This window comes from Leptidea sinapis, chromosome 19 (assembly GCF_905404315.1).
Source record: "Leptidea sinapis chromosome 19, ilLepSina1.1, whole genome shotgun sequence".
In the NCBI taxonomy this organism is placed as follows: domain Eukaryota; kingdom Metazoa; phylum Arthropoda; class Insecta; order Lepidoptera; family Pieridae; genus Leptidea; species Leptidea sinapis.
In genome coordinates this window covers 3,045,627-3,063,690 of record NC_066283.1, presented here as the reverse complement: position 1 = coordinate 3,063,690, position 18,064 = coordinate 3,045,627, and the positions used below count along the sequence as shown (strand labels likewise).

The 18,064-nt window shown below is 37.5% G+C and overlaps 1 protein-coding gene across 1 annotated transcript in view; it reads left to right on the top strand.

Moving 5' to 3' along the window:
* The first annotated feature begins 2,334 nt into the window (after window positions 1-2,334).
* Window positions 2,335-18,064, top strand: part of LOC126969900 (trafficking protein particle complex subunit 12) — a 30,454-nt gene continuing 14,724 nt past the window's right edge. Inside the window, exons 1-8 of the mRNA XM_050815521.1 lie at window positions 2,335-2,351; window positions 2,496-2,680; window positions 2,762-2,997; window positions 4,224-4,304; window positions 6,176-6,256; window positions 7,633-7,813; window positions 8,288-8,445; window positions 9,178-9,321. Of these exons, the coding sequence (XP_050671478.1) occupies window positions 2,551-2,680; window positions 2,762-2,997; window positions 4,224-4,304; window positions 6,176-6,256; window positions 7,633-7,813; window positions 8,288-8,445; window positions 9,178-9,321 (1,011 nt within the window). The 5' untranslated portion in view covers window positions 2,335-2,351; window positions 2,496-2,550. The remainder of the gene's footprint in view (window positions 2,352-2,495; window positions 2,681-2,761; window positions 2,998-4,223; window positions 4,305-6,175; window positions 6,257-7,632; window positions 7,814-8,287; window positions 8,446-9,177; window positions 9,322-18,064) is intronic.

Sequence of the window (18,064 nt, the reverse complement as noted above, 5' to 3'; positions counted from 1 at the left end):
ATTCCTCAATGGCCGCACATGGAATGGCCGTCATGGCCCCGTTTATTAACATACAGGCAAGTCTCTGCAGGCTATTTTACTTTTCTGCAGTTGTTTTCTGGCTGGCTTAGTTTCACCAGCGATGGTGACATAACCATTAGCTTGTAGCTGTACCTGCAACAAATAAAGTCAATTAATATAAATGTCTAATATCTAACCTTTAACGTTATATCTTCGTAGAGTTAAGGATCGCACAAATATAAATCGTGCATATTAGCCGTAATAGCGTATGCAGACATATTCGTTCTTAATTAAAAGAACATATTTTATAAAGCGCAATATCAGCTGTGATAAGAATCGTTTAGTAATGCTGTGCATCAAGTCATAGAATCATGCAGATACACGTGGTTGTGGAAACCGGCAGCTGGCAAGCTATTATGACATATCTTACTGCGACAGCAATAGTGTTAGATAGAGATTGTATTATTCTTAATTCTAATGAAACACTTCACTATTGGTCAAAATGTTAGCTTTGGTATTGGTGCTAAATTTCTATATTTGTAAATAATTCTTATCAAAGCAATTGTAATAGCAATATTGTATGACTGAATTTAAATATATATTCCTCATATAACTCAAGTAGTTATTTTATTCTTCCTACTAACGCTCAGTCTCTAAAAGTTCAATCCAAAATACAATAAAAGGAGAATACTTATTTCAATAATTTTTCAATGTACTCGATTATAAAAATAACCCATGTTAAGTTAAGGGCACTAAATTTCTTGATTAGAAATAATTTCTAGGCTAGACCTCCATTAACAACTCCGTAATACATTCTCTCTTAATGCGTTAACGTCTCTTTGTGAATTGGAATTCTTTACACTACACTTTAGATTCGTCAGCTCACTGCAAAAGATACAATAAGAGTGATATAAAGAATCAGTCTTAGCCTATCGGGTACGTTAGGCTGAGAAATGGCCAACATCTATTTTCGATTTTATAGAGATACGTTTTCTGGGTCAGCTAGTAATATTTTAAATAACCTGTGGCGGAAGGTCAGTACTGACATAGGACATGCGACACAACTGAGGCCCTATCCCTCTTTCTCTGCAAGGTCTCAGTAAGTCAGATATATTCAAAATATTCCTTGCTCTGTAGTCGGTTCTCGGTGTTGTCAGCTGTCAAATATCCAATTCAACAGTGCAACAGTGTTTAAATTCTCTTTGGCCATTTAATTTTTAGTGATTCTTCCAAACCCGGTCCTGTAGAGTGTGTGGGATCATTGGCGTTTGTCATCAACAGTTTGGCATTGTGTAAGCATCATATTAGTCTGTGGGCATTGTACAGAAAATAAAATTGCCTCCAGAGACTTCAGTATTTACTGGAGAATGTTTTGGTCTGCTGAAGTCTCTGGAGTACATTTTAATCATGACTCACTGACTAATTTTAACCGACGCTAAAAGTGCCCTCCAAGCCTTGGAAAGATTTCCTTTTAGCAGTTACAGAAATAATCATCCTGTCATTATTGCATGTCGTGATTTTTGGTATCAATGTTGCATCAAAAATTACACAGTTTCGTTTGCTTGGATTACGGGGCACTCAGGTATCTTAGGCAATACCAAGGTCAATAGCCTTGCCAAAGCTGCGGTCAATGACGGTGATCTGGTTCCGTATCGAAACTTTTGGTGTGATTTGGCTCTCTAAATAAATCCCATTTATTGAATGGCCACACATGTGGCGTTCTTTAAGTCAGACTAAAGGTCGATATTACAGCACGATCCAGGTGGATATACTTCCTAAACCGTGGTTTTCAAATCTGACGTTTGGCAAAGCTATCACTTCGACCCTTATTCTTATGAGGCTGGGTCATACAGGCACTCCCTTGCATTTGGCAAGGCTTAACCCTTTGCCTAGTGATATGTGAGTGTGGCAATGATGTTGGGGATTTTAATCATATATATTTTTTGCCTGTCCTCGACATGTTCGTTCCGCTTTTATTTCCTCGCTTTTGTCCATTAAAATTCCTTTTCCTACTTTAATTTCTGTCCTTTTATATAATGTAAATATTGATGTATATAGAATTTTAGCTAGTTTTATTTTTCGTAACAATATAAAATTATAACCATTTATATACTTATATACAAAATTTACCTGATCCTTTTCCAAATTTCGTTCCAATTCTCAATCCAATAACAAACTTCCTTACCTTTTTACATTGCTGACGCACAAATCGTGCAGGCCAAGAAATGGGAAAAAAAAAATCTCTTTAAGTGCAACAACAGTGTCAACAATTCACAGCTGTGAAGTTTGATATAATTTTATAAGTTTATGTATAAATTTATTAAGGTTTATCTATCATAATAAATTTTGCGGTATAAATAAATAAATTATTTATATACGCAAGTCTTTAAGATAGTTTAAATAATATTAATATGTTTGTGTTCATTTGAAATTATTGTTTTATCAACCTTTTTATAAACATTTACTTTCTAACAATTATTGTTCTTAATTTTTAGTATACTGACTGTACATTCTTATGTTTTATACTAACGAACACATTAGCAATTTGAAATGGAAAACAAACCCATACTGAGCCAATATTTTGGTCAATCGGAGGTTCCACCGACATCACAATTTTTTGATGAAATCGGCACGTCTCCTTCTGAAATGGTTCAAAGTGTTTATCTGGGCGACACTGAAGGTACATAGTATAATTTTATTCAATATCTTTACAACCTTAAACTTTAGCATAATATTCATTAATCATAATATAATATTGCAGGAAACCTCGCAAGTACTGGTATGTTTACTCAAGGCATGACTGGTCAGTTTACTCAACAGAAACCTGGGACAGCTCTTCCAACAGTATCCGGTTCAGCAGCAGTACCAGTTGCTTGTCTCCCTGATCCCTCTACATTCTTTGATACAATTGGCCCAGAGCCACAATTAGGACCAAGGAAAAGCAGTATGGTTTCAGCTTCAATCATTACAGAATCTCTTGATGGATTAAGCATAAAGGTAAGTTTTTACTCGGTTTTAATATTTATATTTTTTTATTATCACTGTAAATACAATATTTTAACAGTTATAACATTTTTTTTATGACAATAAGGGATGAGACAAACATAACATATAGCTGATGGTAATTGATACACCCTACACATTACAATGCAGTGCCACTCAGGATTCTTGAAAAACCCAAAAATTTTGTGTGGCACTACAATTGTGCTCATCTCCTTGAGACAAAAAATGTTAAGTCTTATTTGACCAGTAATTTTACTAGCTATGGCGCCCGTCAAACTGAAACACTAATGCTTACACATTACTGCTTCACGGCAAAAATAGATGCCGTTGTTGTACCCATAATCTAGCCTGATCTAGAATGACTCTTTAATTTTTATTTTATATACTATAATATTTTAATAATTCTCAAATTATCTGTCTTGGGATTTAAACTATGTTATTGATGTAAATATAATATAAAAATACTCTCTAAAATAGCGAAGGGTATGGTATGGGACTCCTGTTTCTGCAATTAGACCCCTTAATTGGTCCATTTTGCATGTAGTGTTGGCCAGTTACTTCATCATATCCCTTCATAAGTTCAGAACATTTCTGGGATGTTTGCAGACTACTCAGTGTAACCTCATTTTTTTCAAAAGACTTACAGTGTGTTGGCCTCTCCTGTATATTCCCAGATTACCATTTAACGACAGTTTCATCTTCAAGTATGCTCTTCATATAGCATATTTTTTTTTAACAAAAACAAACATAAACTCGCAATTCCATCTACTAGGCTCCGTAAAATTGCTGCTAAATATTTTAAAGTGGATTGTGTTATATTTTATATTAAACTCCCAAATGATATTAAAATATTATCTATTAAAAAAATTAAATGTATTGTAAAAAATAAATTAACACCTAAGACCTATTATAATGTGAAAGATTATTTGAATGATAAAGATAGTTGGAATTAATGTTCTTAATTTTGTTATACTCATTTGAATGCTATTGTAACTTTTGTACTTCATCCTGACTTGCACAAAATAACTTATAAAGTTTTACAGTGAATAAAGATTTTTTTGACTTTGACTTAAATCATTGCATATCAGATTTAAACTTCAAAATTGTCTCTCCAGAATATATAATATTCTTTATTATTTCATTTATGCTATACATATTATGCAGAACAATGTTTCTACATACCATGATAATAATTACTTATAAGATTTTTCGTAAATCAGAATCAACCAGTTGATAAAGAGGCTGATAGAAGACGAGATGCCTGGATCCCAAATGAGGAAGCAATGAAGACATTGCTCAAGGTATGTATTTGTTGGAAATTTTCAAATTTAATATATCTGTGTTGATTCTTAGTAATTCTTATTTAAGTTTAAGGAGGATGAGGGATAGTGAGCATTTTTTTTTATGATAATAAGGGACGAGACGAGCAGGACGTTCAGCTGATGGTAATTGATACGCCCTGCCCATTACAATGCAGTGCTGCTCAGGATTCTTGAAAAACTCAAAAATTCTGAGTGGCACCACAATTGCGCTCGTCACCTTAAGACTAAGATGTTAAGTCTCATTTGCCCAGTAATTTCACTAGCTACGGCGCCCTTCAGACCGAAACACAGTAATGCTTACACATTACTGCTTCACGGCAGAAATAGGCGCCGTTGTGGTACCCCTAATCTAGCCGGCATCCGGTGCAAAGGAGCCTCCCACTGGTAGATACTAAGTCTCAGCTCTATGTCGGTAACATTAGCTCTTGCAGTAGAACTAATGTTACATAGACATACATAGAGCAGAGACTTAGTGGGTTTTTCCAGGTAAATATGACATGGGTTCCTTCAAAAAACGCGTGTTCACCTATCAACACACACAACACTCCTGTGATTCCTCTGGTGTTGCAAGAAAAGGTGGGCGACGATGATCACTTAACACCAGGTGACCCATACACTAATTTATCCTTTTTAACCGAAAAAAAAAAAGGTTTATGTAGCAATCGTAGAGTAAATCACTCTCCGATCTCAGTACATTCTCGAGTGGAGACCACAGGGAATGCCCCCACAAGATTGATTGATGAACTACTGATAAAGGTAGTGGAGAAATGTTGGTGCAGACCCCACACAGTGTTCAGTATTGGACACCTGGCTATTTATGATGATGATAAAGTCTTGTGGTCAACGCCAATATCCAAAGGTTATTTAAAAATTCGTCATTGGAAAACCCCAAAACAAGAAAGTCGTCATACCCGATTGCACTTAACTTAATATTCGCCAAAGTTGCTAAGGCAATACTTATAAGCGTCAAATCCGTACAAACATGTCAATTTAGACTTCATAATAAGTGCTTTAAGAAGTTTAGTGCAAACGGGCACTCAACTAATAACTATAACTCAACTAATAACTCATTGTATTTCACAATATTTTTAAATACAAGAAAAATTGTAGCAGTCCAGACCCATTCTAGAAATTCTTAAATAAAATTAATAAATAAGTGTACTATGTATGTACACAATTTGGGTTAAATCAAATCAAATCAAAATCAGTTTATTCTCGTAGGTCACGGAAATGACACTTATGAATGTCATAAAAAAAAAAATCTTATTGAATCTACCGTTACTTCGTAAAGGGTTGAGCTAATGAGAAGTAGAAAGAAACTCATTGCCACTCTTTAGTATCAAGATTTACATTTAAGTACATCGATTTACAAATCATTTCAAATTACAATATAATATGTAAAATTTAAAATGATGCAACAGACACACTCAAACGTCAAATACTCAATGTCTTACACGAGTAAGTCAAAAAAGTAAGAATGTTAGAGAATTTAAACCACAATTGTATGTAGCAAGAGATGGAGGAAGCAATGTTATGGGGTCTCAGATGAAAGCAAAATTAAACAATTTTGAATTCTAAAAAATATTGCACAAAACTTATCCTAATGTACAAATTAGAAAATTAAAACTAGTGCCCACAACGAAGTCTAAAATCGATCTGATGCCAAATAATTAAATTGAATTGAAATATGCTTACCTTAGATTTAGAATGACGTAAACCCAATGAAAGCTAAGCATTTTAGTAATCATGTGTTGACCATAGAATATGTATTATAACAGCATGTTGGTGAGAGCTTACCTTATCTTTTATGCCATCAACACTCTAAATATAATTTTAGTTTCATTTCACAGGCTCAGTCTTCTCCCAAAGGCTCATTTTTTCCTGAAAGAGAGGTTCTAACAATGCCTGGGATTGTTCTAGAAGAAGAATTGGTAAGATAGTGTTTCTTTTTCGTGAGAATGTGGTTCTGATGATTATAAAGTCAAAGTAAAATAATGTTTATACAAGTATCTTTAAAAAAAACTTGTAATGTCAGTTATGACCAATTCATATAGGCATCTAATTGATATGAATTGACTAGAAAGTCAACAATTACATATAGCAGTGATTTTCAAACTAGGGCTACATATGCCTCAACAAAATGATTTGTGTATCTGCTATAGGGGCCATCCGTTAAAACCCTGTTACACATTTTCTCTGTCTCTCTCTTTAGGATAATGTACCTATTCTTTAACCACTTGAGATATGAGGCTCACTGCAAAAGATTTATAATAAGAGTCATGAAAATCTTAGCAGTGAGTTAGGAATCCACCGATTAGGATATCATCACCACCATCTGGATGTGTGGCGGTCGTCCGCAGTGCGGTTTTCAAGGAGCTTTCTTCCACGTACTACAAAGTTGTGGAATGAGCTTCCTTGTGCGGTGTTTCCGAGACGATACGACATGGGTACCTTCAAATAAAGCGCGTTCACCTTCCTTTAAGGCTCCTGTGATTCCTGTGGTGTTGCAAGAGAATGTGGGCGGCGGTGATAACTTAACACGAGGTAACCCGTACGCTCGTTTGTCTTCCTTTTCCATAAAAAAAGAGCTATAGTTAACAGTGGCTATCACAATACCATTTAAAACAGGGCTGTACTGAACTGTACTAAAACGCCGCTTTACCAACCATAGCTTTATAGCTACTCGCTTGATTTTATTGAAAACATTAAGTTTTCAATAAAATCAATAAGCTCTACTCTCATAGTGTCAATTCATTTTACGTAATGTACTGCGGAAGATAAGAGATCCTACATATAAATTCAGTGCCAAAGAGTCAAGCCATCAAAAGTGGGCTTGATCTTCGATAATTCGAGGCAAATAAAGGCATAAAACCCATTTATTTTCTCAAAATTGATTCCTTTAGAATTCTTTTTGGTGTCACTTCTAATACTACACCGCCTTGGAAACAAATGGCGTTCTGAGAAAGAAAAAGCGGCACTAAGAGAGAAAATCTTCCAGTATTTAAATAAAACACTTTTAATGGATTAAAACGCGTGTAATTGTGTTTTTAAATTAGATTTTTACGTAAATGTTACATTTTTATTTTATTTAAGCTAACCCGACGTTTCAAGAACTTTCCAGATCTCGTTTTCAGAGGGACTGCAGTCACCCTGAATGCATTTCCATCCTTTAAAAGTGTTTTATTTAAATGTGTAACACTCGCGTTAATCAAAGAAAATACTATGTGTTCCAACATTCTTTTTTGCCCTATAAATATAATAAATGATTAGGCGATATCTGCGACGGTTATATAAATCTGTTGATTAGCCAGATACACTCCAAGAAGTGGCTGTTAAATACCTGGGTGTGGCTTCGGCGGGAAGTCGCGGGGTAGTCCGCGCGGAACACGTGAGCAGGGACGAGGCAGGGCTAAGGGAATTACTACGGACGGGCTATCTGAGGGCTGCGGTCAATCTGACTGCGACACTTATAACTGCCGCTGGACAAGGTTGGTTTTCCTATTGGTCTATGTGTCTTGCTCGTTAACGGGCGCTACTTTTGGTCATGATGATATCATCAGACTTATTGAAAGTCAAAAACTACCACCCATTCCAAAGGAATGCCTCAGACCTGACGGTGTTCGCTTTATTCCCAGTCCTTGGTGTCATTAAGAAAATATGCTATAATAACCTTTCCCACACAAACGTTTTTTAACAATTCTTTTAAATTTCATATTGTAGAAGCATATACATCGCCCAACAAAAGACTTACTAACTCGACCCAACCGAATAGTAGGCATAACAAGTTTATGTTTGTTCCTCGTGTTAACATGAATGTCACAGTTTCTAGAAAATTCCTCAATGTGCTCATGAACATACAAAACATTATCAAAAATGTATTGAGAAGCAACAGTCAAAATGTCCATTCCGTAACTCATTTCTTCCATCTTGAATCATCATATATACCGTTAATATATTTGTAGGCCCCGGTCGACTTCATCGTCCCACTAAACATACACCGCGTACGCTCCAACTGTGGCTGACTCGCTTCTCTGTCATGTTGAGGATTCAACTGAACGAGGCGTTAGTGAAAGAGGCCGAGGCCTTTGGTGACTTCAACAAGCCTGATATGTACTACCAAGTAAGTGGTGCTTCATGTTTTTTTTATGAAGGGACAAGACGAGCAGGTCGTTCAGCCTAGGTAATAGATACGCCCGAATCATTACAATGCAGTGCCCCTTAGGATTCTTAAACCCAAAAATTCTGAGCGGTACTACAATTGCGCTCGTCACCTTGAGACATAAGATGTCAAGTCTCATTTGCCCAGTAATTTCACTAGCTACGGCGCCCTTCAGACCGAAACACAGTAATGTTTATACATTACTGATTCACGGCAGAAAAAGGCGCCGTTGTGGTAGCCATAATCTAGCCGGCAAAATGATAAGGAAGGACAAATAAACCGGTCACCGGAACACCGAACGCAGCTTCCAACTCAGACTCCAATCCACTATTCCGAGAGCGATCTCACTTGCGATCATAATACCACATTTGTCCACTTACGGCCGTTTCCAATATACTATCTACAGATAGTGATAAATAAAAAGCAGTCCCAATATACCCGATAAGTCATTCTTATCACCAGTTCACTGTTGCAATTTCCATACAAACTTCTATCCCTGTAAGCTATGACAGACATCGTCGTCCCATTGACAGACAGCGTGTACGGATAAGGTGAGTTACCGTCGATAATTTTATTGGGACAGAAAAGTCAACGATAGTTATGATTTTTATCTCAAGTAGGCCACAAGTAAGCATAATATTAATTGATTTAACAGTAACCTGTTCTTAATCTTATGGTAATTTTATCCCACAGTTCTACCCAGAGCAGTACGAGAATCGAACTGGTAGTCTCGTGCCGTTCTCGCTGAGACTACTGATCGCCGAGTTGCCGGGACACGTCGACAAACCGGAGCTTGCAATGGACAGACTGTACGGCATGCTTGATGTTATTGAAAAGGTTACTGTTTATCTAAACTTACATCCATAGCACGTAAGGATGTCATTTGGTAAGTCGTTTATAAGATAAAGATTGCAAAATTCGTAACTTTCCCATTATAATATTGTTGCGTAGCAACCCTTCGAAGTATATGACGAGAGTTGTCAAACTTCAACACATTGTTAATTTCAACAGCTCCGTCAGCAATATTCGTAGCGGAAAAGTGTTTACTTTAGACGCTGTAGACCCGGGTTCGATACACCTACCAGTGTATGGATTTTTTTGGGTTTTGTAAAGTTAAAGGAAATTTCTAGTAAATTCAGGATCAAATCGAACAGAAAAAAAGGGATGGAAAATGTGTAAGCAGGATAAAAATAGTTAAAAGAATTTTCTAGCACAATTTAAATTTAAAGATGGAATGGGAGAATCATTTTGAAAATAGAACGGATCCGGGGGTACATAAGCCGTACTAAGCGTGGCCTACGGCAGTTCTAGTTCTGACTCGAAAGTGTAAAGAAGAAGAAGAAAAGAAGAAGTAGTGAAAAGTGGAAGTGTTCCAAGAAGAAGAAGATAGAAGAGACCTAGTGTTCGGTGCAGTGTGACGCATTGAAGGTACTGCCGCCCACAAAAGGAACAGTGGCAGACCGGCAAGTGCAAGTTCAGAAAAAGTGAACGCAAATAAAGACTCGTTCCTATAAGCGGAGTATTATTTCCAATCCCTGACCCACTCCCGTGTCAATTGGTCTCAGAAGTGGGATTGGAAGTATGCCATTAGTGCCCAGGAACGAGAAGGGAGTGACCACGCGAGCGGGAGCAGCTGCAGCGGCAGAGGATGAGTCACAAGAAGCATCCAGCTCTGGACTCAGTGCGACCGTGTCAGCACCGCAGACACCTGCCGTAGACATCAGCGCGCTCATGCAGCAGATGACCGCCATGATGCAAGAGCAAGCGCGCCGACAGGAGGAGCAAGCACGCCGACAGGAGGAGCAGCTGCGGGGCTTGCAAGAGGAACAAGCGCGCCGACAGGAGGAGCAGGCACGCCGACAGGAGGAGCAGCTGCGGGGCTTGCAAGAGGAACTTGCGCGCCGACAGGAGGAGCAAGTGCGCCGACAGGAAGAGCAAGCACGTCGACAGGAGGAGCAGCTGCGAGGTCTGCATGAAGGCCTCTCCAAGGAAATTTTATCCGTGGTGCAGAAAAACTCCGCCCGGATTGACGCTGTGGAAAAGGAGATCGTCCGTATTGACACTGTAGAAAATGAGATCGTCCGGATTGACACTGTGGAAAGGAAGATGGGGGAGATGGAAGCAACCATTCATCAGCTCAATAGGAAGGTCGTGTGCGGAAAGTTCAGCCTGCGGAATCACATCGACCAGAAGTTTGAAAGTACCCCCTTACGACGGCAAGTCTTCCTGGGCCGCCTTCAAGCTACAATTAGAGACGGTCAGAAGGGCAAGTGGTTGGAGTGACCAAGAAGCACACTCTGCCCTCACACTAGCACTCCGTGACGAAGTACTTTCCGTATTGGAAGCACTCGGCGCTGGGAAGGAGGAAGTAACCTACACGGACCTTCTTGACGCGTTGGAGGCACGTTATGGCGATAAACACCTTGAGCATGTGTATCGGGCGCAGCTTAAGGACCGCAGTCAAAGGGCCAACGTAACTTTGCAGCAGTGGTCCGTGGAAGCTGAGAAGCTAGTGCGTAAAGCATATCAGTCGTCGCCAGCTGCAATAGAAGAAATGTTGCTCCAAGTGTTCATCGATGGAATACGGGACGCCGAAGTAAGAGCAGCCGTACGACTGAGTCATCATACTAGCTTGAAGGAAGCGGTGGCACATGCGTTGGAAGTGGAAGCGGTTCGCCACGATTCTCGGGCGTTGAGACTCCGCAAAATTGTACCAGCAGATTCCAGCCGAAGGCAAGCATATAGCCCAGTATGCTATGGGTGTGGGGAGCGAGGACACATTAGGAGCACTTGCCCCAGGCGTGAGAGCATAACGCAAGGTAGGAAGGATGCGGCGGTCTCAACATCACCGCAGGGAAAACTGGAAAAGGCCAGGGCAGTGGGGTATGGGCGCTGGCTGGTAGAAGCAAAGCCCCAAGGGTCTTCGTTAAGCAGACATGTAACTGAAACACTTTAGTTATAGAAGGAATGATAAATGGAAAATCTTGCCGTTTCACTTTGGATACAGGAGCCTCACGTACAGTCATTAGCCAAAGAAGACTACAGGGCATCGGAAGACGACATATGCGAGAAAATGTAAACTTAACACTCACAACAGCTACCGGCCAGAGCATACCAGTCCAAGGAGAGAAGATCGTGGCCATGAAAATCGGGAATACGTTGTACTGGCAAAAAGTGGTAATCGCGGATATCACAGATGACTGCATCATTGGGTTGGATTTTCTTCGAAATCATCAGTGTACGATTAACATGAAACATGGTGTATTGAAGCATGGAGGTGAAGAAATTCCAATAAAAGGCGGAACTTTTAGTCCTGCCAAGGGATGGCAGAGGAAGACCTTGTAAATGCGCTATAATAGAAAGAGAGACATCGGAGACGACATGGATCCCAGCCAGGACTGTTGTGGGAAACTCCCAAATTGCGATGGTTCCCGTGTTTAATCCTCATGAGGACAAGCAAATCATTAGGAAAGTAACAGTGATAGGAGCTTGTGAGGAGATAGCTTGGTTAAGAATGTGTGAAGAAGGGAGGAAAACCGTAGCTGCAAGCCAGGATGTGAACATACAGAAACTTCTGGATGGCTGTAAGGATAATCTTACCAAGCTACAGTTAATAAAAGCGAGAAATTTCCTGCTACGCTACGCCGGGATGTTCTCGAAGAACGACGGGGACATCGGAAGAACTGGTTTAGTGAAACACAAGATCGACACAGGAGACACTGTTCCGATACGGCAAAGACCAAGACATATTCCGTTTGCACGTGAGCAAGAAGTGGAAGACATGATTCGGGATATGAAAGAAAATGGTGTGATAGAACCGTCATCGAGTCCATGGTGTTCTCCAGTGGTTCTAGTGAAGAAGAAGGATGGATCAACTAGATTTTGTGTAGACTATCGGCGTTTGAACGATGCAAGATGCTAAGAAAGACAGTTATCCATTGCCAAGAATCGATGACACATTAGATTCACTTTGTGGCATGACGTGGTTCTCTACTCTTGATTTGAAAAGTGGCCACTGGCAAGTCGATCTGGACCCTAAAGACAAGGAGAAGGCGGATTTTTCAACCGGAAAAGGGTTATGGCAGTTCAAAACAATGCCCTTCGGATTATGCAACGCCCCAGCTACTTTCGAAAGGTTGATGGAGCATTTGCTGGCAGGTATGTTGGGAGAAACCTGCCTTGTCTACTTGGATGACATAATCATTATGGGACGAAGTTTTGAAGATCATCTTAAGAAGCTCGAAAACGTCTTCGCAAAACTGCAGGGTGCCATCTTGACGTTGAGTCCAAAGAAATGTTCCTTCTTTCAACGTCAGGTGAATTACTTGGGGCACGTTATCTCGGAGCAAGGCGTTGCGACGGATCCTGCCAAGATAAGTGCTGTCAAGGACTGGCCGACAAGAAGGACTGGCTGAAAGACACATGTGAGAGCATTTCTAGGACTATGCTCTTATTATCGACGCTTTGTGAAAGGGTTTTCCGATGTTGCTAAGCCCTTACATCGACTGACGGAGGAGAAAAGAGCCTTTTCCTGGGATGAAGAATGCGAACAAGCTTTCTTAGATTTGAAGAAAAGACTATGTGAATCACCTATCCTCGGATATCCTGACACAGAGGGAAGATTCATAGTGGATGCTGATGCTAGCAACACCGGAATCGGTGGAGTACTATCTCAGAAGAGAGGAGATCAAGAAGTTGTAATTGCATACTTTAGCAAATCTTTATCGAAGTCGGAGAGAAACTACTGTGTAACTCGTAGGGAGTTACTGGCCGTGGTAAAGACATTACAACATTTCAAAAAGTACTTGTTGGGTCGCAAATTCCTCGTAAGGATAGGATAGTAATCCTTACAAAATTATAATGGAACTTGGTTTTTTCTTAAAGCGTCATAATAAAGCAACAGTTATTGTAGCCAGTGTACTGCAAAATTACTACATTAATGAAAGAAAACTGAATAATTTATTGGAACTGACTTGTAAAAATTATAAAAATTGTACATACTTGACTTTAGCAAAATCGTACCCTGGCAAGAAACACTTCATTCATGATTTTTGTTATAGAATAAATAAGCTTATCGACTCAATGTATTATAGGCAAAAATATTTAGTACCCGGTAGTAAAATTATCATGGCTCGTAGTGCGAAAGGCAGTCAACATCAAGCTCAAATATCGCAGTCTGCCAAAACTATCACCAATAGTAAAATAATAAAAGGTACTATACCATATTATTTCAAACTAAAAAGTAAAGAACAAAATAATGACCTCAAAAGCGATTCATTTTTTCGAGTCCAAATTTTATCTTAATATAATGCATCAGAATATAGCAAGCGTTTTAAGTAAAAAAGATCTACTAAACATAGCTCTAACTGAACTTTTTGAAAATGGAAAAGTAGTAGATGTTATATGTCTATCCGAAACATTCGTGAATGCAGAAAACAGATCTAATATTAAGTTGAATGGATATACAATGGTATCTGCTTTTTGTAGACTTAAGCAAAAGCGTGGTGGGGTCTGCATTCTAGTCAGAGACTATATTGAGGCTGTAAAATTTGATGTCATGGATGAGCTATGTGTAGAATATTCTTTCGAATGTTGTGGTTTAAGAATACCAAAGCACAAATTAATTGTAATATGTCTATACAGGACGCCGAATTCGAACGTTGCTGAATTTTTGAATAAGCTTGATTTACTTTTACACAAATTAAGATATTGGGAGACCAGTAATATTGTGATTGTTGGTGATTTTAATATCGACACTCTAAAAAATACTAAAAAGAATCTGGAGTTTACAAATTTATTGCGAAATTATAATTTTTTTAAACATATTAATGAACCTACTCGGCAAAAATCCTGTATTGACCTCTTTGTTAGTAATATAGAAAATGCCACAGGGGAGATTCGTCAGTTAGGCCTATCGGATCATGACACAGCACAATTCTTAGTAGTACCGACAAAAATAAATAATTCAACACCGTCGTATAAGTTAATTTTCAAAAGAGATTTATGTAATCAAAACATAAACAAATTTAAGGACTGTATAAAAAATCTTAACTGGATAGACGTGTATGATGCCCAGAAATTGGACGAATCTTTTGATGAATTTTACAATACATTAATCATATTTTATAAATTATGTTTTCCTCTTCTTAAGTATAAAATTAATGTTTCAAATTCAAAAATAAAATGGTTGTCCAGAGGTATAAAAAAATCATGTGCAACAAAAAGAAAATTAAGGTATCAATATTATAAGAATAAAATACCTGCCAACAAAAACAAATTTAATAATTATTCAAAGATTCTCAACAAGTGTATAGACCTAGCTCAGAGAAGTAGTAAAAAGGCATAAAAGGCATTTATTTTCTCAAAATTGATTCCTTTAGAATTCTTTTTGATGTCATTTCTTATACTACTAGATACTACTACCGCTTCGGAAACAAATGGCGCTCTGAGAGAGAAGAAGCGGCGCAAGAAACTCTCCCAGCGTTCTTTTTTTTTTGCGCTCTTTTCAATAAAAATATACAATATTGTACAGTTGCTATAAAATAATCACAATCTAGTCCCAGGCTGTCCGATCATTTAGATATTCAGCAGTGGAGTAATAGGATTTACGACAGAGCCATTTTTTTATAAAACATTTAAATTTATTTATAGACAATGCCTGAACAGTGGCTGGGACTTTATTGTAGAAGTGTATACATTTACCCTTAAAGCTATTATGTATCTTATGAAGCCTACTAGAATTAGTTACAAGCAATCCCTTATTTCTAGTGTTATAATAATGAAAATCACTATTAAGAGCAAAAAGGTGACGATTTTTGTGAACATATATTAAATTTTCATAAATGTACTGACAATAAACAGTCATAATATTTATTTCTTTAAATTTTTCTTTGAGAGACTGTCTATAACCAAGCTGATATATAGCACGAACAGCTCTCTTTTGCAGAGCAAACACTATATCAATGTCAGCAGCATGACCCCATAGTAATATACCGTACGTCATGATGCTGTGAAAATAACTAAAGTACACTAATCTAGCGGTCGCAACATTCGTGTACTCTCTAATCTTTCTAACTGCATATGCCGCAGAGCTGAGTCTATCTGCTAGATGGGTAATATGTGGACCCCACTGAAGCTTTTTATCTAACGTGATACCCAGGAAGACCGTAGTGTCCACAAGTTCCAATCTCTGGTCATTTATAAGTACGTTGGTTTGTACCTCCGCTGTGTTTGGTGTAATGAACCGTAAACACTTTGTTTTTTTACTGTTTAAGTGCAGATTATTCGTCTCAAACCAACGCACTATCTTTGAGAGTGCATTGCTTACCTCGTCATCAATATCCGCACGTCGCTTCACTTTAAAAATAAGTGAAGTATCATCAGCAAACAATACAATCTCATGGCTATCATCTACCACAAACGGTAGATCGTTAATATATATAAGAAACAAGAAAGGACCGAGAATAGAACCCTGTGGAACACCTATTCGCACAGGTTTACCCGAAGACCGTTTGCCATTTACATCGACTATCTGAACTCTTTCGCTTAAATATGATTTTAACAGATTTAGGGCTCTATTTTTCACTCCATAATGCTTTAGTTTTAGGAGTAAAGTTTCATGGTGGACGCAGTCAAATGCTTTTGACAAATCACAAAAAATGCCCAATGCATCCTGTGACTCTTCCCAGGCGTCAAAGATGTGCTCAATGAGTCTAGTACCCGCATTAATTGTTGATAAACCCCTAGTGAAACCAAACTGATTTTTGTTCATTAATTTACAAAAATGCATTTGTAGCTGTTGAAGCAAAAGTTTTTCAAAAATTTTACTAAAAACAGGCAGCACTGAAATAGGTCTGAAATTAGCAGGGTCAAAAGAACTGCCCGATTTAAACAAAGGTATAACTTTGCTGTATTTCATGAGGTCAGGGAACACACCCTCATCTATGCATTCATTAAATATTATTGCTAATTCAGGTGCTATAATGTCAAGTATATATTTAACAATATTAGTCGAATGGCCCCATAGGTCTTTTGTATTTTTTAGGTTAATTAATTTGAAGATTTTTATTATATCGCTACCTGTAACATACTTAAATTTCAAGTCAGTAGAAGATACTGGTACGTGTAATTTAAGCATATCATATGCTGCTTTTGGCGAAGCGTTAAGGTATTTGGTCGTGACAATCGGGATTTCGGAGAAGTATTTATCAAATTCATTTGCAATTTCTATTTCCGAATTTATAACGCGATTATTAATATTTAAACAGATAGAGGTGTTACGGCAATTCGATCTACCAGTTTCATTGTTAATTACACTCCAAGTCGCTTTTACTTTATTATTACTGTTTTTAATTTTATCTGCAATGAAACGTGTTTTCGCTTCATGACAAACTATTTTAAAAAGCTTGGAGTATTTTTTTACATATATTTTAAATTCTTCACTATTATTGTAATGTTTCTCATAATAAAGGTCATATAAGCGTTTACGACTTTTGTGGATACCCATTGTTGCCCAATCATTAAAACTATGTTTGTTGTTTACTGTCACCGTTACTGGAGTAAAAATCCTGTCAAATTCCTCACAGAAGGAATTGAAGACTAAGTTATAGTGAAAATTAGCAGTTTAACCACAGTGTAAAAATGGTATCGTATTTACCAAATTATTTCTAAGCCTCTCAAGACGGCTACCCGTAACTGGTATAATCGTCACCTTTTTTGGTCTGACATTGTCCAATCTTGTATTTACTTTTATAAGTTGCCCACTATGGTCGGACTGAAGATTATTAATTATGAGTTTACTAGTAATAGTAACATCTGTAAAAATATTATCTAAACAGGTTGCTGTTGTAGAAGTGATTCTAGTAGGTTCCCAAAATACATTGAACAAATTAAAACTTTGAAATAAATTTTTAAGGCTAGTACAATTGGCCGAAGGTTCAAGCAAGTTTATATTAAAATCTCCACACACTATAATTGACTTGCTAGTTTTGCTAAATTTTGATAGTACCTCCTCCATTCTATGTTGGAATTGTTCATATGATGCAGTGGGGGGGCGGTATACACTTACAATAATAAATTGCTCTAGTTCTATACAAGCTATCTCAATTAGTTGTTCTATAGAGAGATTAACAATATCTCTTCTATTTTTACATTTTAATCTATTATTAATAATAATTAGGGAACCTCCATGTATTGCCCTACTTCTACAAAACGAACTGACTACTTTATGTTCTCTAAAACTAAACTGGAGCTGATGACTCTTACGCCAATGTTCTGTAATACATAATATATCTATATTACAGCAGCTCAAAAACAGTTCAATTTCTAATTCCTTACTTGAGATACCTTGTATATTCTGATGAACAATATTTATGAGCTTTATATTATGATTATCTATAGCAGTAACATTTATATTTGGTGAATGTTGCCTATTTTGTATGATATTGCAAGAGTTGTCCTCCCTTGTCAAATAACTTAATTTAAATTAATTGAAGAAAAATCTTCATTGTTATATTTTTGTACATTAGTACTAATACATTCCCCAATAGTAACAACAAATATATACTTTACTCGAAAAATA